Genomic DNA, 22,500 nt, shown 5'->3' on the forward strand with positions numbered 1-22,500 from the left:
TCTCCCGCTCCTCTCTCCTGCACTCCTCTCTCCCGCTCCTCTCTCCCGCTCCTCTCCTGCGCTCCTCTCTCCCGCTCCTCTCTCCTGCGCTCCTCTCCCGCGCTCCTCTCTCCCGCGCTCCTCTCCCGCTCCACTCTGTTATTTGGGACGTGTGCTCACTTCAGGCTCAAATGCCAAGCAGACACGCAATCAGCAGATGATTTATGCTCATTAATTATGCAGAAGAGTAATTATTGTTTAAACTTTATAACTCTCACCCCTCCCCTCCCTTCCTCGTCTATCTTGGGTTTGGTGATGCAACCGTAAAATCTAATATTAATTTAACGACTCATCCGGAGGTGATTTAGGAACAGTTAACATCATGCAGACTTAAAACTTTAGCTTTTTTATATTCTGCATAAGCATAATGAATCAATAATGCATACGCCCACATTTGAAACCTTTGATCCTAAAAAAAAAAAGTTCCTGGTGTTATTAAATCAGCTACGGGGGGTTTTGATTGGACGGTGCGAACCTTTCTGGGTGCTCCTGGTGGGCGAACCATGGCGGTCTGAGCATGCCCAGTAGGGTTGGAGGGAACAGACGCTCTTTCATATTCATTTTTGAGCTGTGCGGCTCTGCCCAGCGGCCATCACAAACACACACACACACACACACACACACACACACACACACACAAACACACACTCACACACAAAAACACACGCGCACACGCACACACACACACACACACACACACACAAACACAAACACATGCGCGCACACTCACACACACACAACCCTGTTTATCGAACCAGCACTGGCCAGCTATTCAGCTCTCTGCTGTGGGACGAGGACCTTAAATTAGTCTGCGGAAGAAATACAACTAATTTATTTTCATATTACTTTTTAAAACATTTTTTAAGCATGGCAAATCTGCGTCTCTTTCCCTTCCTCTCTCTCTCTCTCTCCCTCTCTCTTTCTCTCTCATTACAGAGGCATACACAGGACTTTTACTGTGGCGTAACTCTGTAATTTAATCATGGTGGATTTACATTGCAAAGCACCAGGCAAGTTTGAGACGAGAGGGAACGCTCTGGAGACTGAAGAGCTAATTAGGGTTTGGGGCAATTTGAAGAAGTGGAACCAGTGTGAAAGATAACCTAAATGAATTTAAAATGTTACATAAATTAATATAAGGCCCAGGCAAAGGTCAGTAATTATCATTTAAGCCAATTAGGGACTAAATACTGGGAATTGTAGCCTTTCAGCGAGCAGATCATTTAGCTATTATATCTGGTGTTATTTTCCTTCTCTAAAACACAGTGAGAGAGATAGCCAGTATCATGGTGTAATGTTGTAATGAAGGACACTCACACTTGCTGAGCCCACTTGGATGTGTCCTACGTGTGTGTGTGTGTGTGTGTAAAAGATGGTGTGCCAGCGTGTTGTGATGGCACCATGCTGCCAGTCACAGAGTCATAATTATAAACCCATCAGCTGCTCGGTAAAGCAGGCCTCGTCAGATTGGTTGCCATGGTGAGCCTAGCGAGCAGGGCCAGTGCCCGTGGTGCTGATCCTCAGAGAGGAGCTTACGCCCCGAAACAAGCAGCAGGATCCGGAGCGGACTGGTCAGCAGACCCAGAATTGCATCTTACGCGTGTACACGTTTATCTTATTGCATTCTTCACCTTCCCAGGGACTGCTGGTGGAGATGAGCTAGTAACTAAATCTGGTACAAAGCATCTTTCCCCTTTATGGGATTAATGCGTTTTGTACATGGTCGCTGTAAGAAATAAACTTAATAGGGCAAGGCAAGGCAAGTTATTATTAATAAACTAAACGAAGAGTTGGTTCTGGGGCCAGATGTTCACAGTGCCGGATCTGACCCGTGTTCTAACCGTATCCGAGGCGGTCTGCGGCACTGCCGGGCTTGACGGCAGGCAGGCTGCCTGAGAGCTGTGGTTTTAGGAACAGCAGCGTGACAGCATGAGCTAGTGTAGCCACAAATGAGTGTGGGCTGCCATAGCCCCCGCGGGCCGCTAACAGCTTTTCCCTCACAATTAGCATCAGTGCAGGGCCCAGCTCAGGGACAGGATTAGCAGCGCGAGAGCTAATGTTGCAAGAGCAGAGTGTCAATATTTACACAGCACTTGGTGAAGTCAACTCCACAAAGCCAGTCATTTTCTTTTCTTATCTGCCCAGGAACATCACATGGTAATACTGATCTAAAATATCTATTTAGTATGAACAACGCATATTGTGCTGTACTTGCACTGAAGTAACAGACTACACTAATACAGAACTGGTCTACTACTAATACTCTCTTTGAAATATTTTCATGGTGGTAAACATTTCTGCTTTTTTTTTCCCTCTGATGACAGGGACAGCAAGCTGACCATGCTTCTGAGAGAGTCCCTGGGTAACATGAACTGCAGGACCACCATGATCGCTCACATCTCCGCGTCGCCAAGTAACTTCTCCGAGACTCTGTCCACCCTGCAAATCGCCTCCCGCGTCCTGCGCATGAAAAAGAAGAAGGCCAAAGTAAGCGTGGTATGACACAGTCTTTATTACACATCTGTAATAAAATCATTACTTATTAACGTGTAATAACACGTCTATAAAGGACACAAAACAGTTATACATTAACACCACTCCTCTCTCTCCCTCCTCCTCCTCTCCCCTCCCTAACTGTCTTTTCTCTTCTCTTCTCTTCTCTCTCTCTCTCTCTCTCTCTCTCTCTCTCTCTCTATCGTAGCAGTACACCTCCAGCTCTTCGGGGGGCGAGAGCTCGTGTGAGGAGGGCAGGATGCGACGTCCGACGCAGCTGAGGACGTTCCACTCCCGCAACGTGGTGGACCCCGACATGCCGCTGCTGCACCTCTCGAGCGACCACGACGACTACTCCAGCAGCGAGCAGTCGTGCGACACGGTCATCTACGTGGGCCCCAACGGCTCTGCGCTCTCCGACAAGGAGTTGACGGACAACGAGGGACCGCCGGAGTTCGTGCCCATCATCCCGTCGATCCACAAGAACAAGGCGGAGTCGGCGGGGGCAGCGGGCAAAAGTGGGGCGCTGTCCCCCCAGAAGCCCCCGCTGGCCGCGTGCCAGCTGCCCCTGCTGCAGGCTGGGCTGACCCCGGTGCCCGTGCAGGCGGTCCAGCCGCTCCACTCGCAGGCGCTGGCGCCGGTGCCCGAGGAGGGTGCGGAGGCCGAGAAGCCCGAGAAGGACTGCCTCAAGTGCAACACGTTCGCCGAGCTGCAGGAACGGCTCGAGTGCATCGATGGCAGCGAGGAGGTCACCAAGTTCCCCTTCGAAGAGGTTCCCGCTTGCAGGGCCACCGGCAAGGTCGAGCCCGTTCCCGCGGCCGAGGCCGCTCTCCAGGGCCACGACCCGAGGGTCGCCGAGCCGTCCACGCCGAAGCGGATCTCCAACGACCAGCAGCTGGAGGAGATCCGCGAGGCGGTGGAGGAGGCCGAGCTGGCCCAGTCGATTATCGAGAGCCTGACGCAGTCGTCCGCCGCGCTGACCAGCAGCCGAAGCGTGACGGGCAGCAGCAGTGGCGGCGTCAGCCAGATCGTGCCCCTGCAGCGCGCCAAGAGCTCCAGCCTGCACGACAGCCGCGAGTCCATCAGCGGCGCCAGCGGCAGCGAGGGCAAGCCGCGGTCCATGGGCTCTCCGCGCCTGGGCATCGCCAGCCTGACCAAGACAGCCGAGTACAAGCCGCCGCTGTCGCCCTCCCAGCGCAGCAAGGTGTACACGCAGAAGTGCGTGATGCCCGGCACGCCGCCCTCCTCGTCCTCCTCGCACAATCTGACCAAGGACGGCGGGCAGTCCTCCACAGAGTCGCTCCTAATCCAGCCGGAGTCGCGGACCTCGCCCGTGGGCGTGAGCATGGGGTCGGCCGAGACGCTGTGCGATGACGCTGTGCCCCAGCTCCCGCTGGACGGTGGCAGGAAGGACGCGGCGGCAGCGGCAGCGACAGCGACGGCCACGGTCCTGCTACAGCGCCCCCTGGAGACCAACGGCGAGGACGAGCTGGTGTTCACGCTGGTGGAGGAGCTGAGCATGGCGGTCAGCGGCGGCGTTGGCAGCGGAGGAGGAGGAGGAGGCGGCGTCATGCTGGAGAATGGCCGGCCCACTAGCATCATCAGCTTCAGCAGTGACTGCTCTGTCCAGGCGCTGGCCTCGGGGTCGCGCCCCGTCAGCATCATCAGCAGCATCAGCGAGGACCTGGACCGCTACGCCGCGGTCACCGCCATCTCCACCACCGCCACCGCCACCATCTCGGAGGCCAACCTCGCCCGTTTCCTGCCCACCCAGGGACGCATGGACGGGGATCCCGTGGCGGGAGTGACAGCGGGCATGACGGGGGGTCAGTTGCTGCCCGAGCCCAGCCGCCGCTCGTCCATCAGCTCCTGGCTGAGCGAGGTGAGCACGGGCAGTGATGGAGAGCAGTCCTGCCACAGCTTCGTTGCGCAGCACTGCTTCGGCCAGGGCGAGGCCATGGCTGACCCGCAGCTGCCCGAAGAGGCCCAGGTGGACTCGGCGAGGAGTGCGAGCGGACGGAAGACTCCGGAGAGTGACACGGTTTTGGTCAAAGGGGACAAACCAAACGAGAAGAGCACCCCTACTAAGGAGCGGCTGAGCAGGATGTCCCCCACGATCAGCAGGACGACAGTCTCCGTGTCCACGGTCCAGACACTGTCCACTACCAGCGGCTTAGTGCCCTTTAAAACCACCATTACAGTGCACCCTTGTGTGGCCGTCAAGCCAATGATCATCCAGGATTTTACCTCTCTTTCCTCTCCTACTAAAACTGCCCCACACAAAGACGGCAAATGCCCCCTGATGCCTCTCTCCAGTGACATCCTCTTCGATGACCCCTGGATGAAGAGGGACTGCGAGGACTTCAAGGTCAAAGACATAGTCTGTGAGGTCAAGCCGGAAAAGCGCCTGGCGGACTCGGTCAAGGCCAGGGGCGGAGTGGAGAGGCGCAGCTCCAGCAGTGGCGAAGCGGTCTGCTCGCCGGACACCTTCAAGCGGGTGGTGGACGGCTGCGAGATGGTGCTGGCCGCCTCCGACGGAACGACCGCTGCCGTGTTCTCGGCCGACATCCTCCGCACGGGCAGCCTGCCGCGCGGCTGGCACCGGCTGAACCGCCAGGACGACCTGGAGGACGCCGCCGGACTGCGCTACGCCAGCGGAGAGTACCGAGGGCTCGGGGTCACGACCTCCACGCCCTGCAGCCCCAGAGCCACGCTGGAGAGGAGGGGCTCGTCCTCCAAGCAGGGCCTCTTCGCCCGGCAGAAGGGGATTCCGCCGCTGCCCCCGATACGCAAGTCCAGCCTGGACCAGAAGAACCGAGCCGGCCCGCTGCACACGACCGGCAGCATGCTGACGCTGTCCTTCCTGGGCAGCACGCCCGACGACCTCGGCGGAAACGGCAAGCAGAAGGGGTCGGGCATGGAGAGTAGCCGTCTTTTCAGCGCCAAACTGGAGCAGCTGGCTAGCAGGACCAACTCGCTGGGGCGATCTCACGGCGGTCACTACGACTGCCACTCCCTGGAGCGGGCCGAGAGCCTTACGTCCATGGGCTCCAAAGGCGGCAGCGGCAACGGTGGCAGGGACACAACGATGCCGCGATCCGGGAGGAGTTTGACCCGCGGCTCCTCCGTGCCCTCTCCCACCAACGGAAACAACAACAACGTTCCGCAGTCGCCGGTCAAGGGCGGCCAGTCGAAGATCTCAGCCGTCAGCAAGCTCCTGATGGCCAGCCCCAAGGCCCGCAGCCTGTCCACCTCCAGCACCAAGACTCTCAGCTTCTCCACCAAGTCCCTGCCGCAGTCGGTCAACCGCAGCTCCAGCCTGCCCCCGAACGGCAAGAACCAGAGCGCCGGCTCGTGGTCCACCCAGTCCCTAAGCCGCAGCCGCGGGTCCGGCCTGGCCTCCAAACTGCCCCTGCGGGCGGTCAACGGGCGCATCTCGGAGCTTCTCCAGGGCAGCGGGGGCTCGCGTGCTGGGCACGCCCGGGGGGCCTCCGACTCGGAGGAGCGTGGTGGCGGCAGCGGTGGCGGTCCGCAGCAAGGGGGTGAGGAGCGTCCGGTGGTCCACACGCTGCCGTCGCCCTACAGCAAGATCACGGCGCCCCGTCGGCCGCACCGATGCAGCAGCGGCCACGCCAGCGACAACAGCAGCGTGCTGAGCGGTGAGCTGCCCCCGGCCATGGGCAAGACGGCGCTGTTCTACCACAGCGGGGGCAGCAGCGGCTACGAGAGCATGATCCGGGACAGCGAGGCCACGGGCAGCACGTCCTCCGCACAGGACTCCATGAGCGAGAACAGCAGCTCCGTCAGCGGACGCAGAAGCCTCAAGAACTCCAAGAAGAGGAACAACACAGGTACAACACACACACACACCACCCCGACACGCAGGGAAACACACACACACACTCTCAGACACACACACACACACAGAAAGACATTCACACACTCTTAGACACACACACAAACACACACACTTTTAGACACACACACATATAGCCACATGCACATGATGAATATAAATGGGGCGACACATCGTCTTTAATATAAAGTGTTGTGGTTCAAACTGGGAAACTGAGAGGAAATAACAGCTTGTTGTGCTCTTTGGGGGAGAAGCTAATTTTACACGCCTGCACTTTGAATGTGTGTATTGTATATAAGCATGACCCCCCCCCCCCCACACACACACACACACACCCGTCAGATCATGGGGACGTAATTGAAGCCAAACAATAACATGTGTCTTCACGTCTCCCTATGTTTCTGGGCGGCACTCGGAGAGGGGCCACACAGCAGACATGAACAGACTGCTGTTTGAGTTCTGTGGGTGGCCCTGCAGTCACACACACACACACACACACACACACACACACACACACACACACACACACACACACACACACACACACACTTCTCTTTCCACAAGCCATGCATCTCCCTACTCCATTCGCCTTTCTTAACGTATGAAAATATTTTCCTACACTGTCTCATTCATCAGCAGTGATCTTTTAAAATATATTTAAATATTTTTGTATTTATATTATAATTTATATTTATATTTTGAAAATATTATTTTTAATGCAGTCTTAATGCAGTCATAGCAGCAGTACAGAGCTGACCTTTCTGCTCAGAGACAAAGGGGGAACAGGGAAGCCATTAGCCAGTGGCCTGTCTGTGGCAGCGCGGCGAATCAGATAGTGAGCATCGGAGGGACGTGAGCCGTCCGTTTTCTCCGTTTCTCCATCTCTATGCAAACGGAGCGTCGAGAGTAGCGAGCAGAAAGAGGAAGGCGAGAGCGCAGAGCGCAGATCACGGCTCTCGGCTCTCCTCCACGGAACGGTCAGATAAGGCTCTGACCCGCTGGACTTATCTCTGCACCCCGTGCCTAAACAAAGGGGCCTGCAGAGCACATACACAGATAGGAGCGGACTTCGGGAGCGGCTCCGAGCCGCATCAGTGCCACATCGGGGGCTCGATGAGATATGCTCACGTGCCGTATTATATCTGGGCAAGCTGCTATCTGAATTGGCTGTGGCAGCAGCAGCAGTTGGGCACCGAAGCGAGCGAACACAGGAGAGGAATTTGAAAAGTGGTTTTGCATTCTGATTCTCAGTCATAGGATACGGAACCTTCTCCTGTACCGTTCCTAGCTGCTAAAGGAAAACATATTGTGTGCTTGGGGAGGTAGAGATATATTTCACACACACACACACACACAGTACAGGATTGCAAAGCTGCTCTATGACTGGATGCCCGTGGCATGAAAATGAGTTTGGCAGCTTTTACAGTAATATGTTTGTTTGTGACTGACTGACAATGCTGAAATGTGTGTGTGAGTGTGTGTGTCTGACTTACAGTGTAGTAATATGTGTGTGTGACTAAGTGACATTGCAGTAACTGAGTGACATTGCAGTAATGTGTGTGTGTGTGACTGAGTGACATTGCAGTAATGTGTGTGTGTGTGTGTAAATAACATGTTGCTATGGCACTGCAGGTACGCAGAGGCGGCGTCTGATCCCCAACCTGAACCTGGACACGGCGTCGCCGGTGAGGAAGCCCATGATCAGCCCGGGGGTGCGCTGGGTGGATGGCCCCCTGCGGCCCGCTCAGAGGGGCCTGGCCGAACCCTTCGAGATAAAGGTGTACGAGATCGATGACGTGGAGCGCCTGCAGCGGAGGAGGATGGCCGGAAACAAGGTGAGCAGGACAGAGGGACGTCACGCAAAAGAACAACAGGACTGCCTGGCCAGAGGTGTACAAATCCAGCTTCGGAAAGTGAAAGTCCTGCCATGTATTGGTTCTACATGTTCACTTAACACAGGGGATTCCCTTCATTTGCGTAGTTGTGCTAATTGGAATCATCTGATGTAGTGAATGGCTGGAACAAATATGTGGCAGGACTTCTACTTTCTGAAGCCGGACTTACACCTCTGCTGCCTGGACATTACCTTACAGGACTGCATGGCTGAGCCTGACCAATATAGGGTTTTTTAGACCAAGATCAAGATTTTGATATTGGAGAATCCATTTGTAATAGAATAAACATGTAGCTTATGATTGAACAGTTCTGAACAGGACATATATTATGAATAGTATATAAATAGAAATTTTGTATAATATTTAAATAAATCTTGTAAAACAGGGCTTTCAGTTATACAGTAGAGGGTTGTTGCTACTGCAGCTCTGTTAGGAAGCATTGAAGCTAGTGAGGTCGATACTTCATTTCCAGACACTCATATTAGGAGACTGGTGAGATGTATGCCCTCATTAATGTGGATGAAGATGTCTGCCAAATGGCTAAATAAAAAATGTAGATTGAAGCCGAGGAAGTTAAGTCTCTTGTGTGTGCTAAAGATGTGCTTCCTAACTTTGCCAGTTTTTCATAACTGCACAAAAAAGCATTCTTGGCAGTTCTTTTTCTGTCATAAAAAAACGGCTTTGTTTGATGCGATCCAAAAGCGCAGTGTTTTGGGATCCCAGGAGAAGCAACCAACTGAACAATTTCAAAACATTGAAAAATAAAACAGACAAAAGCACTCCCCTGCCTGTAAGAATGATTTGAACGCTAACTGAGGAGAACAGACTCCCAGACAAGGCTTTGACTCTGTGTTCTGTGTTTTCGGTTCTGTGTGTTGTTGTCAGGAGGTGGTGTACTTCAGCGCCAAGCTGAAGATCCTGGAGAACCGACAGCAGCGCATCTCGGAGGTGCGGGCCAAGTACGACTGGCTCAAGAAGGAGCTGGAGCTGACCAAGCAGCACCTCATGCTGGAACCCGAGAAGTGGACCACCGAGTGTGAGTGCAAAGACCACCCAGACCACTTCAGAACCACCCCTTACGAAAAATAACTATAGTAATATTATAAGATATCTAGTAGTTGTATAGTAGGGCAATTCCATGCAAAACTGTCACATCCATAACTAAATACCATTTCATTGTGTTGCCCTTATAGATGTGACAGTTTTGCGCGGAATTGCCCAGTAGTGTATAATACGCCTGTGATGCTCTGTAATACCTTTATAATATCATTGCCCTTTATAGTGTTCCTATAGTGCATTCTTGTATTCTGTAGTACTTTTGTCCCAAATTATTATAATATTCCCATATATCTGTAGTATTCCGATAAGATTACAATAATAATTTGTCCCAAAATACTATAAGATTCCTATAGTTCTTTCTCGTAAGGGAGCAGACCAAAACACCATGCAGTGCTGAGAGACATTCTAAACATTAGCGTGCTAATCACACTGCATCACATCATTGTGTTAATTAGCTGCAGCTGCCCACACAAACCACTCTCTCAGATTAGCGCTAGCTCCGTTACCACATGACTTAGCCCATTAGCGGCAGCCACTAGCGAAGCTAACCTCAGCTCTGGTTCAACTCCACTGAGGTAAAACACTGTTTGACATCTTGTTTACGATGGCTCCGTGATCCATGTCAGAGTTAGCTCCACTGTTGTTGTACAACCAATATATCAGTGGCCTATTATACAGAAGTGAATGGATTAGTTGTCCAGTTACCAACTGAATATGGTAAATGGTAAATGGACTACATTTATACAGCACTTTCATTCACACACACATACACCAATGGCAGATGCCATGCAAGGTAGTTTGGGGTTCAGTGTCAGTTCAGTTGCTCAAGGACACCTCGACAGGGAGGAGGAGTTGGACTCGAATCAGCAGCCTTGCTGTATGACTCCTGACCACCACCACCCCATGATAAGGACAGATCTTTTTGATAAATCCACTGTTCCTCCCGTTCCCGATCTTATCTAATATAACTGTAACGTGTGTTGTGTCTTTGCTGCAGTTGATCTCCAGCAGACGTTCGAGGTGGACTCCCTTGAGTACCTGGAGGCTCTGGAGATTGTGACGGACCGTCTAGAGACCCGGGTGAACTTCTGCAAAGCCCACCTCATGATGATCACGTGCTTCGACGTCACCTGCCGGCGCCGGTAGAGGAAGTGGCTGCTGCAATCGGTTGTCAGGAGTGAGAATGAGCAAAGGACCATGGGAAGTCGAATTGTCTTGACCTCTCTGATTGTTTTTGGACGAGTTTGGACCGTGAGGAAGTAGGACAAGTGGTTCATCCTTCAAACGGTGACCAGGAAGAATGGAAAAACACAAAAGACTATTTTTCTAAAGTAGGATCATGAGACTGGACACTGGGAGGACAAGAAAAATAATAAAAAAAGACACGAATGGAAGTTTTTATCAGAGGATGGCCCATCTCCCCGGACTAGTCAAGCACTTTTTAAAAAACAAAAACTTGGTGTTGTGGGATGTAAATACAATTTGTTTGCTTGCTTTGAAACAAGGCCTGAAAAACAGGAGGGCATGGTCATGAGAAAAAGAAAAGTGAAAATAAAATAAAAATAAAGATGAAAAAGAAAAGGTGAACTGAGGACAACAAGTGCCTTGTAAACACTTAGATATCAAACCATTTTCCTGTAAGGTGTACAGCTGGTGCTAGCTTGACTAGTTAACGTTAAAGAGAAGAGAAAAAAACAGCTCGTTTGACTCGGTGTTTTATCCCTTGGAGTAGCTGTCTTTCAGTACTTTGCATATGTATTGTTAAACATTAGCTACATGCAGCATACAAACTGTTCTGTGTACGTTTTCTATTCTCATTACTATCAGTGTTCATTTTCTATTCTCAGAGACGGTAGGAACCGCTAAGAGAGATTGGTGCAGGGCAGGATGGGCCAGTGTGTGTATGTGCCATCTTCTCCTGTAACACACTCACACTCTCACACACACACACACACACTCACACACTCTCACACACACACACACACACACACACACACACACACACACACACACTCTCACACACACTCACACTCTCACACACACACTCACACTCTCACACACACACACACTCTCACACACACTCACACTCTCACACACACACACACACACTCACACTCTCACACACACACACACTCACACACACACACACACTCACACTCTCACACACACACACACACACTCTCACACACACACACACTCTCTCACACACACACACACACACTCACACTCACACACACTCACACTCACACACACACAAACACACAGCCTGAGGAGACTCCACCAGTGTGGATGTGCATCTACCCCACAGAGAGGAAGGGATTAATCAGAGAGAGAGAGAGAGAGAGAGAGAGAGAGAGAGAGAGAGAGAGAGAGAGAGAGAGAGGAGAAAGAGAAGGGGACACACAAACAGCTCAGTGTGAGAGCTCTCAGGGCTGTCAGACACATCTCCCACACACATACACAGGCTACTTTCTGCCCAGACAGCCATAGGGATTAGAGGAGGCTATACAGAACCGGGCTCATCTTTTAGTGGCTCTGTGTTACAGCCATCTTGCTACAGAGCTGTCGAACAGCCTTTACCTCTCGCCAGGGCAATAATCTACATCTAAATCAAAACATCACTGACCAATCTCTCTTTGGGCTCTTAGTGTCTAGGTGCATACCTTTTGGTAAGAAAAAAAAAAAAAAAAAACTAAACAATGTTTATATATATATGGTGCTTGAGACAGTTTGAGATCTAAATGTTTATAAATATAAATATATAAATATAAATAAATATACAGTATATCTACACAGCCTGTTTCAGATGCTAACTTCAGAATTCATGTTCGTTATGACCAAGGCACTCATACACACACACTCACACTCGTTGCTCCCCAGTGAGCCTAGAGGGGTCTCTGTTCTATTACCCTAAGCCTCTCCCATTGTGATGAATGAAGGATATTATTTATATTTCAACTAAGGAGGCCTGTGAGAGAGACACTGATAGTCATAATTTATTTACACCTGCAAAGTACTATGCATTAAACATTTGTACAGTCGCTGAATCCATTTCATATATAAATATACACATGTATACAACAACTTTTAATTTTTATAGATACGTTTTTTTTCCCCTGCGTTTCTTTTATAACAAGCAGCAGACACAGGGCTATGGAAGACACTGTGCTGACAGGGGAGAGAGCTGATGGAACTGACACTCCTGATTGCACGTCTATGTTTAGTCATGAAAAATGCATCTTACCAGAGGCTGGCTCTAGGAAGGAAGTGGCATTGATCTGCACCAGAGCTGGGGTAGAACTGGGCCAGATCCTTCCCAGAATGCACCTCTCTGGGTTTCCATCGCCCACGCGCATCTTCATGCTGAGGGCTGGACAGTTAAGCCATATGATAACATGTTTTACAAACACAGAAAAGAGCAGAGACTTGCTGTTTCATTTCACACTTGTAATTTGGGTCGCTCTTAAACCTCTGTGTTCACAAATGGTCAGAAAAGCGTGAGCGTGATTATTGTTCCTGTATTTTTGTTCCCCGTCTCCTATTACTCCAGCGTATAAGTGGATCTCCCTGTGCTCTCTCGTTCTCATCTGATCATCACGTGTAATCAAACACCAGATCTATCTGATCACGTGTATCAAACACCAGATCTCTCTAGATTCCTTATCATAATCCTGTTTGGGAAGGGGAGCGGGAGAGCTGTATAGGGACGATCACACCAAGAACGATAACGGCAAAAAAAATAGCTAATATGAATGACGACGTCCACACATAAACTATTATGACGACATGAACGATATCGTTGAGGATCACTATCAGAGCGATTTTGACAACAATAAAAAGCTGACAGCCAATCAAAATCCATCAAATTTTAGCCATCACATTCATCAACACGAGAAGAAACTTTCCTTATTGGTCAGTGTGGACGCTTTTATCGTTACAGTGAAGTTATCATTATAGTTATCGTTCCTGGTGTGAATGGCCCTTAAAGCTGTAAAGGCCCTGAGGCTACCAAGGGAGATGAGAGAGTAGGGGCTGGAGCACAGAAGTGCATGTGGAGGGCAGAAGGGATTATGGGGGATGAGGATTGGATGGTGACACTGGGGCGTATATGTAAATAAAGACTGTTTGGAAGTGGCACACCTCTTTAGTCTGATCACTGGAGATGCAACACTCATCACCCTGTTGAGGAAATATTAATAGAGTGTGTGTGTGTGTGTGTGCGCGCATGTGTGTATGAGTGTGTCTGTGTGTACGTGTGTTGATTTGACAGAATCTTGATATCATACCATATGCAACTGTGGAGCCATGATCTAATGAAATGTTTTTAGCTAAGAAAAGAAAGAAATGTATTCTCTTGGAATACAGCCATGCATTTTGATTAAACTTCCCTTTTTGGCAAAGATTACACTACTCCTGCCAGGTGAAAAAGGGTCACTTGAAGGTAAATCTTTAGTACACCAAAATTCTTTTATGTCACTCCAATATAATAAAAACAGAATATGGTACAAAGCCAAGACCTTTGTCAAAAAGAAGACATACAGTATGGTGGAGAAAAAAAAATATGCATTATGGAGATTTGACAAGTACGAGCAAAGCTGCAGTGATGATTATCATTTGGAGCAGAAAAAAGGAGTTGCTCTGGTGAGAAGGTAAAACTGAACATTCAGCCATTTCTTTCACTGGTGAGCGGACATGATGGATGGCTCTGGGGTTCTCTGTATGTAATTAATGGATTAGTAGGATTTATAGGAGTGCATGTTACTACAACATCCACACAAGGCTAAGACCAGGTGTAATGATATGTAATTAAGAAGCACGTTAATAACATCATAAAACATCATTAATACTGATGTGATGATATTAACATCACTAATAAAAGTGCAGTATAGGCATGTGAGATTAACTGTGACTTAAAAGAGCCAGTCAGCATTGCTGCCGAACATGGAGTTGACTTGACCTTTAACACCCAGCACGACAATTGGAGGTCATCATTTACATCCGTGAAAAAACAAAACAAACAAAAAAACGCCCGGGCGGTAATAATAAGCCGTGATGGCGAGGAGTGGCAAGCTTGCTTGCGCTTGTGCAAACTTCCCATAATCCTCTCCCGCTCGCGCTCCCCAAACAAAGTGACTAGAGTGTCCGCGCGCGGGGAGAGGCGCGTGGGATAACGATCTCCCGGCACATCCGCCATCCGCAAGGAATGCCGTCATCAGTTTGGAAGGCCTCACAAAGGAGGCTGAGTGCGGGGACCCAGAGGGGAGATGGCAGTGCAGATAATAGGCCCCAGCCCAGCGGCGGGGGGCCGGGACTGGGCGGCCGGGGCTGTGGAGCTCAGAGCTGCACTGGAAGCCTTGTGATGTCCCGGGCAGCAGCAGCACGTGGGGGACCCATCCGCTCCTCTCCAGCTGACTGACGGCTCTCACACAGATACCATCTATCTGCGCGAACGGCTGTGTGGGGACTGGAGCACTGTTGTCTTTTTCACACAAATACACGGGGGGCTGGTGGCCTAAGGTGGGTGTGTGTGTGTGTGTGTGTGTGTGTGTCTGTGTGTATGCGTGCGCGTGTGTTTGTCTGTGTGTGTGTGTGTATGCATGTGTGTGTGTCTGTGTGTGTGTGTGTGCGCACGTGTGTGTTTGTGTGTGTGTGTAATCCCCTGTGTTTTCCTAAGGCCCCCCTACTCTGGACGGTTAAACCGGTTTAACTAGGAAAACACTTTTCTGGAGGACGTCCGGAGAGATGGATGTCGGTCGGAGAGGCAGACGGGGACAGGGACGGGACAAAGCCCACTGGACACTGCTGACCTCAGCTACACATCAGTGTCCAGGAACCAGACCGGACCTTGTTTGGCACTAACAATGGCTTGTGTACAGACAGAGAGTGACGCACAGCAAAACACTATTAACAAGGTGCCGACCTCTGGTGAGAAACTTGAACATTAGAAGAGCATAAGAGCATATTACACCCAGGCTCCAACAATATATTTGATTGGATAACACTTCAACATATCCAATTTTCAGTGGTTTAAAGGTGTGAGGTGTCATTGACCGAGAGTACTTGTTCCTTTTGAAATACGATAAGTCACTCTGAGTTGCATATGCATGCTGCACGTGAAAATGATCTTCTACCACCATTGCCTGCATTAGCCAATGAAAGAAAATAGAAGGAAAAACAAGCGAATCAGAAAAAGCCCTACGAACTAACGTAATTTCGAGAATTGGTATTCATGGCCTCGCCCACCTTCTCTGGTGAGAAACTTGAACATTAGAAGAGCATAAGAGCATGTTACACGCTCTAACAAGTATACTAGATTGGATAACTGTTATGTATCGGGGTAGTTCTCATGTGCTGGCCACCGTAGTTAGATAAGAATTGCAATATTCTAAGTTGTTGATGTATACCGACCACCGTAGTTAGATAAGAATTGCAGTTTTCTAAGTTGTTGATGTATACCGACCACCGTAATTAGATAAGAATTGCAGTATTCTAAGTTGTTGATGTATACCGACCACCGTAATTAGATAAGAATTGCAGTATTCTAAGTTGTTGATGTATACAGACCACTGTAGTTAGGAAGAGTTCTGTTGTTTGCTCGCGCAGGGAAAGCTCGGCCGAGAGTGTTATAATGCTTGGCTGTAATGATGCAGTTTTTCGCTAGTTAAAGTTCCTGAACATTAAGCCTGGTGTCCTCTCTTCACTCTACTACAACAGACTTAACAATAACGCTTCAACAGACCCAATTTTCAGTGGTTTAACACATCAATGGTTTAACACAACAATTCATGGGTTTCATCAGGTCCCTTTCCACAGGTATATAAAATCAATCACCTTGATTATCAATGCAGACTGCATGGTGCTCGATAAATACACCTGTGGAAAGGGACCTGTTGAAACCCATGAATAGTTTAACACAAACAATGCAGAGTGTATATTCATCAGTTATGATCAATTATTTCCCATAACTGATAAATAAGACTAGCATTTGAAAATGCATCACTGTAATCAAACCACCCTTGTTACTGTGCTTGTGTCATTGAAATGTAAATAAATGACATATAAATGACCATAACTACGAACCTAATTCATGTGTATTCATGTGTATACGTTTCTCTAGAGACAGAGACCAGAAGCAGAGGGAAATGTTCCATGAAAAACACAAAAGATGGCAAGTGATGGAATCGCACCGATTACGGTCACATTCAATATTCAGAAACAAAACAGGTCAGGGATGGTTTGCGTCCTTCTGGGGGTCAGTGGGCGGAAACGTAGCAATGAGTATGAGTAGCACATCAAATCAGACTCAAGCAGCATCTCGGAACGAGTCCCCCACCAGGCTCCAGCAAGTATGTGGTGTGTTATGGTGTAGTGTGTGGTATGGTGTGTGTGGTTTGGTGTGGTGTGTGTGTGGTGTGTTGTGGTGGGGTGTGGTGTGGTGCGGGGTGGTGTGGTGTGGTGTGGTGCGGGGTGTGTTGTGTTGTGGTGTGGTGTAGTGTGGTGCGGGGTGGTGTGGTGCGGGGTGGGGTGGTGTGGTGTAGTGTGTGTGGTGTGGTGTGGTGTGGTGTGGTGCGGGGTGGTGTGGTGTAGTGTGTGTGGTGTGGTGTGGTGGGGTGTGGTGTGGTGTGGTGCGGGGTGGTGTGGTGTGGGGTGATGTGGAGTGGTGTGGGGTGGTGTGGTGTGTGGTGGTGTGGTGTGGTGTGGTGTGGTGTGGTGTAGTGTGTGTGGTGTGGTGTGTGGTGTGTTGGGGTGTGGTGGTGTGTGGTGTGGGGTGATGTGGTGTGGTGTGGTGTGGTGTGGGGTGGTGTGGTGTGTGGTGGTGTGGTGTGCCTCTGCAGCTTGGGCATCAACACCACAAAACACCATGAATTATCGGAGCACACGACAATCAAAAATCTCCATTTGCATTCGGTGAATTAATTTACTGAAACGGCCGAGCCGTTTGGTTCTTTACAAAGAAAAGAAAAGGAACCCCCTTGGGGGTGATGCATCGGCAGCGGGCAGCCAGAGAAGCGATGTGACCAGGGAGGGAAATTGACCACGTCCGCTTAGTCATGCCAGTCAGACCCTTCGCCCATCTCACCATCACCATCTCTCATCACGGGCAGGTGGCAAAACAAATATCTATTTCCCACAATGCCCCTTGGGAGCGTCCTCCTGGACGAGATCAGGGGACTGGAGCTCAGCAACGGGGGCGAGTCCACGGCGAAGCTCCCTGTTGTGGAAGGGAATGAGAAATGAGATGACCTGCTGCTGTCTTTGGATTAATAACGTCAGAGTCGGATTCTAGCAGGCGCTATTACTAGAGTGGGGATGGGTTACTATAGGTCAGATGAGTACAGTGCAGTCAGAACATTGGATAAGAGAGAGAATAGATGTTCCAACACACAGCATCCTCTCTCTCTCTCTCACACACACACACACCTGAGTCAAGCAGAGTGTAAGACATACATGAAAGGATAAGGGAGTTGAGGATGTGCTTTATTTCATATCGGTGTGATTAATAACCAATTATAGTACTGACTATAGAACTACAGGTATACAAGAGATACAGTATTGTGTAGGCTTTCATATCGGTGTGATTAATAACCAATTATAGTACTGACTATAGAACTACAGGTATACAAGAGTATTTTGTGGGCTTAGTGCGTTCCACGGCGGTAAGTGTGCTGGAGGTCCCTGCCGAAGGAGGGAGTTCTGTCCACCACACAGAACAGCACTGTTTCTGCCCACTGCTCTCAGGAGTCAACATGTCGGGTCACTTCTGGCTCAGTCACGGCTGAGATCCGCCTGGCATTCCAGCAGCTTCTCCTGCAGTTCATTAGTCAGCGTGTGCTCTGTCCCGTGGGTCACCTTCAGAATATCATAGGCCTGCAGATGGAGGGAGACAGAGAGGGAGGGAGGGAGGGAGGGAAGGAGAGAGAGAGAAGATAGAGGGGGAGGGAGGGGGAGAAGGAGAGAGAGAGAGAGAGAGAGAGAGAGAGAGAGAGAGGAAGAAGATAGACAAGAAAGGGAGGGTGACAGAAACAGAGAGAGAGGCAGGATGGAGAGAGAGAGAGAGGAGGGGTGGAGACAGATGAAGCGAGAGAGAGAGAAACAAACAGAGGAACAAAGAGGGATGGATAGACAGAGAGAGGATGAGAGAAAGAGAGAGGGAGATAAGTAAAGAGGGAATACAAAGGGGAGAGAGAAGAGAGTGTGTGTTCTGGTTAGAGAAGGGAAATGAGAGAGCTGGCCCAGCTCACACCGGCGTGAAGGATTCACGCAGCATTTGCATTTCAAAATGACGCCGAATAATCTTGTTTTGGAACGCTTTCCTTGGAGAGCAAACAGTGTCAACGGCACAGGGGCCTTCATCCCGTTTTCCACACACAGTCGAGCACATCAAGATGAGCCCATTACACAAAGCCATCGCCCAACCCCCTGCTCGCCTGCTGGAGCTAACAGAGGAGGGCTGTTTATAAAACACTTAGAAAACACTTTCAACCTCTGAAGCCACAGCCACAGTTTCCCCAAGTTCCTCACAAAGTCAGATGCCAACCTCAAGGCCAATATCCATGGGCCTAATTTACCATGTCAGAGGGAGAAAGAGAGAGAGAGAGAGAGAGTGAGAATTGTGTGTGTGTATGATAAAGAGTGAGAGAAACACAGAGAGAGAAAAACAGAGAGAGAGAGAAGTGTGTGTGTGTGTGTGTGTGTGTGTGTGTGTGTGTGTTTGTGTTTGTGTGTATGTGTGTGTGTGTGTGTGTGTGTGTGTGTGAGAGAGAGTGAGTGAGTGAATGAGTGAGTGTGTGTGTGTGTGTGTGTGTATGTGAGAGAGAGAGACAGACAGAGATAAAGAGCCATCAGTGGAGATGTGCAGTCTTGGACAGGAGCTATAAGAGGCTATGGCCGCCCTGCAGGTTCATTAGGCTCCTGTCCTCATCTGTTAGCAGGACACAGCAGGAAGGGACGGCTTCCTTCAGGTTCTGGACAGCACGGCAGTGTGTGTGTGTGTGTGTGTGTGTGTGGGGTGGGGGGGGGGGGGTGATAACCTGCTTGTCTGGACGTCTACGACACCTCCTGTCCTCTTCCCAAGTCCAGACCCTAACAATATCTGTCTAGACATCTCCTGCAGCTCCTCGGCTCTGTCCAGCTGATGACCTTAATGTTACCTGTCTGGACGTCTCCTCACCTAACCCTCCTCTGACCATGCTCCGCACCTCCTTCAGGTAAAATCTCAAGCTAACCTAAGGGACTCCAGTGCCTCCTCCAGGTAACCTACAGTAATAGCTCACCTGTCTGAAGGTCTGAAGCATTCTCATCCAGGTAACAGCTCACCTGTCTAACCATCCCTTACACCTCCTCAATCGCTCACCTGTATGAAGATCTAGCATTCTCATTCAGGTAAGAGCTCACCTATCTGTGGACTCCTGTGCCTCCTCCAGGTAAAAGCTCACCTGTCTGATCATTCCTCACACCTCCTCCAGGTAAAAGCTCACCTGTCTGAGTGACACCTGCGTCTCATCCAGATATGACCTCACCTGTCTGACCATCCCCTTCACCTCGTCCAGGTGAAGAGCTCACCTGTCGGAAGGACTGCAGTGCCTCTTCCAGGTAAAACCTCACCTGTCTGACCGTCCCCTACACATCCTCCAGGTGAAGAACTCACCTGTCGGAAGGACTGCAGTGCCTCCTCCACTCTGCCCAGGAGGTGTTGTAGTTTCCCCACCCTCATCAGCTGGACGCCGCACGCTGGGTGGGGGTCAGTGTAGTAGAGTCTAAAAGAGACAAACGAAAACACACACTCATGAAACACACACACACACACACACACACACACTCACACTTCCTTGGGAGAGACCTACTGATATTAGTGTTTCTTGGTGAGATTTAGGCTCACAGAGTCTGAATGAGAGCTGAATGAACACATTCACTGGGGACTAGCATATTGATATTAGATTCTTAGTGAGGAGTCTGAAGGAGACAAAGTAACTATCTGTAATAATCTGTAGATTTACTAGTAACTAAATGAACAGATTCAAAATGTATAAGACAGACAGGGAGATACTGTAGACTGATATTTCTCTATTAAGGTGCTTGCACACCATCCCAACAAATGCCAATTAAGCAATATGGCACAGGTGAGAGTGGGGGTGGTAAGCATATACCCACGGCTGTGGTTACCTGTGGCCTGCGTGGCTATATCCTGACCACCCCCATGACCACTGGCAAGCAGACTGTCACGGTTTGGAGTTTGTGTTTTGGTTTTTGGGACCATTAGTTTGTAGTTTGCTGTGTTCTCTTGTTTACTTCCTGTTGTCTTCGTTACTTCCTGTGTCCTGTGCCATGTGTTCCTTTGTTTATTTTGCCATGTGGCTTTGTTCCCTGTCTCGCGTCTCTGACAGACTGATGGTGCACATTAACCCAACTGTTGGCGTTTGTTGGGGCAGTGCAACCACCGTTAGATATTCTTCGTGGGGTGTGGGGTAAAGGATTGTTGGGTCAGACATGGAAGGGAAGTGGCTCTATATATACGCGTGTACACGTGCGATACCAAAGCCTAGCGCTGGCACGGTCCCCTTCTGAGATCCCCCGCTGCCACTGTTGCCAGGATACTCTTTCCAGCCTTTACTGCTCTGAAATATAGTCTGGCTGGCTGGCGATCACCATCACTTGGCACGAGTGGGAAATTAACTGGAATTAAGTGGCGCTAACGCACATGCAAACATGAGATTAGCACGTAAGCACATTTACTCATTTATATTAAGGGAAATGCAGTGCTGGAACAGGCTGGAGGAAGACTGCTGTAGACACTGAGTAAACTATTGGGAGTGTTCCTGCTCCCAGGCAAATCATCTGATATAGACGTGTATCCGTGTCTGCACTGAGGGTTTTCACAGTCTCTCAGGCGACATGAGTAACATGACTGGGCGTCTGTCCAACTCTAACATCGCACCGCACCGAAAGGAGGAGGATATGAGAGTGATTACAGCAGTGGGCACGTCTGTTAGTGAAGGGAGAGAGAGGAAGGTCAGGGGAGATATATAACACACACACACACACACACACACACACACAGCAGGCTTGTAGAAAAGTCATTTGCGTCATGACAAGACCCCTGTGGTTTCAGACAATAAACAATGCCAACCCATGTCTGCACACCCTGACTCACTGACAGTGACATGAAGTCACACACAGACACACACAGACACACACACACACAGACAGACAGAGAGAGAGACACACACACACACACACACACACACACACACACAGACAGACAGACAGACAGACACACGCACACACACACAAATTTGTATGAAACCACTCTTCCATGCTTTGCACCATTATCTCAAGGCCCCTCAGAAGGGAAGGGCTGAGCAGTAAAGCAGTTCAAAGGGTTCAAATGACCAACATTAAGAACAGCGTCTCTGGAGACCTGAACTCTCCTGTCAGCAGCACTTACTTCCTGGGGTAAGAGAATGTAATGCTGGGGCAATCAAACCCAGTCAACTGCCCTGAAGAGACCCTCACTGTGTGTGCCCTGCTTACTCGTAATGAAGCCTTAAGAGCTTGTGTCCAGACAGACAGACAGGCAGGGATACACACACACACACAGAAGCAAAGCACAGCCACAGGGCAGCATGCACTCACGGTCTGACAGCTTCAAGAACCGCTCCAAAAGGACTCTTAAAATAATACTGTAGGCTGAGCTGCCTGCACTGTGACTCATGGTAGCTAGAACATGGCACATTTCTGCTGTGTGCTAGAAACTCACTCTCTCACACACAAAGAAACACACACATACACATGTGCATACATACATATGCGTGCACACGCACGCACGCACACACACAGGCGCACGCACGCACACGCACACACACACACACACACACACACACACACAGCCTTTCTCACACCACCACATCACACCACTACAAGGCTTTTACATTAATGATAGTAAGTGATGAACTATCTTGGAGACTTGCGGCGGTTTCCTCTGTCAAACCCAGATTGATTCTGCCAAAGGTCAAAGCCTGGGGCAGTAAAAACAATCAGAGGCTCACGCCTGCTTCATAAAACACTGACACCACAGACGGCAGCCTGCAGACTACTCTCTAGGGTGACGTACCACAGATAAGACCACAGGAGGTTAACACTCACATATGAGAGGGCTCT

The 22,500-nt window shown here is 49.8% G+C and overlaps 2 protein-coding genes across 7 annotated transcripts in view; one reads left to right on the top strand and one right to left on the bottom strand.

Annotated features, from left to right (window-relative positions):
* The window catches only part of kif26ba (kinesin family member 26Ba), a 134,988-nt gene extending 124,191 nt beyond the window's left edge, over window positions 1-10,797 (top strand). For 3 of the 6 annotated variants that reach the window (XM_042073332.1, XM_042073337.1, XM_042073338.1), the window contains 5 exons: window positions 2,364-2,535; window positions 2,741-6,383; window positions 8,021-8,223; window positions 9,169-9,319; window positions 10,340-10,797. In XM_042073332.1, the coding sequence (XP_041929266.1) occupies window positions 2,364-2,535; window positions 2,741-6,383; window positions 8,021-8,223; window positions 9,169-9,319; window positions 10,340-10,488 (4,318 nt within the window). In that variant the 3' untranslated portion in view covers window positions 10,489-10,797. The remainder of the gene's footprint in view (window positions 1-2,363; window positions 2,536-2,740; window positions 6,384-8,020; window positions 8,224-9,168; window positions 9,320-10,339) is intronic. The other 3 variants (XM_042073333.1, XM_042073335.1, XM_042073336.1) reach the window with 3 other exon arrangements.
* A 6,996-nt stretch (window positions 10,798-17,793) lies between these two features.
* The window catches only part of smyd3 (SET and MYND domain containing 3), a 189,840-nt gene continuing 185,133 nt past the window's right edge, over window positions 17,794-22,500 (bottom strand). The window contains 2 exon segments of the mRNA XM_042073213.1: window positions 17,794-18,210; window positions 19,991-20,099. Of these exon segments, the coding sequence (XP_041929147.1) occupies window positions 18,109-18,210; window positions 19,991-20,099 (211 nt within the window). The 3' untranslated portion in view covers window positions 17,794-18,108.

This window comes from Alosa sapidissima, chromosome 19 (assembly GCF_018492685.1).
Source record: "Alosa sapidissima isolate fAloSap1 chromosome 19, fAloSap1.pri, whole genome shotgun sequence".
In the NCBI taxonomy this organism is placed as follows: domain Eukaryota; kingdom Metazoa; phylum Chordata; class Actinopteri; order Clupeiformes; family Clupeidae; genus Alosa; species Alosa sapidissima.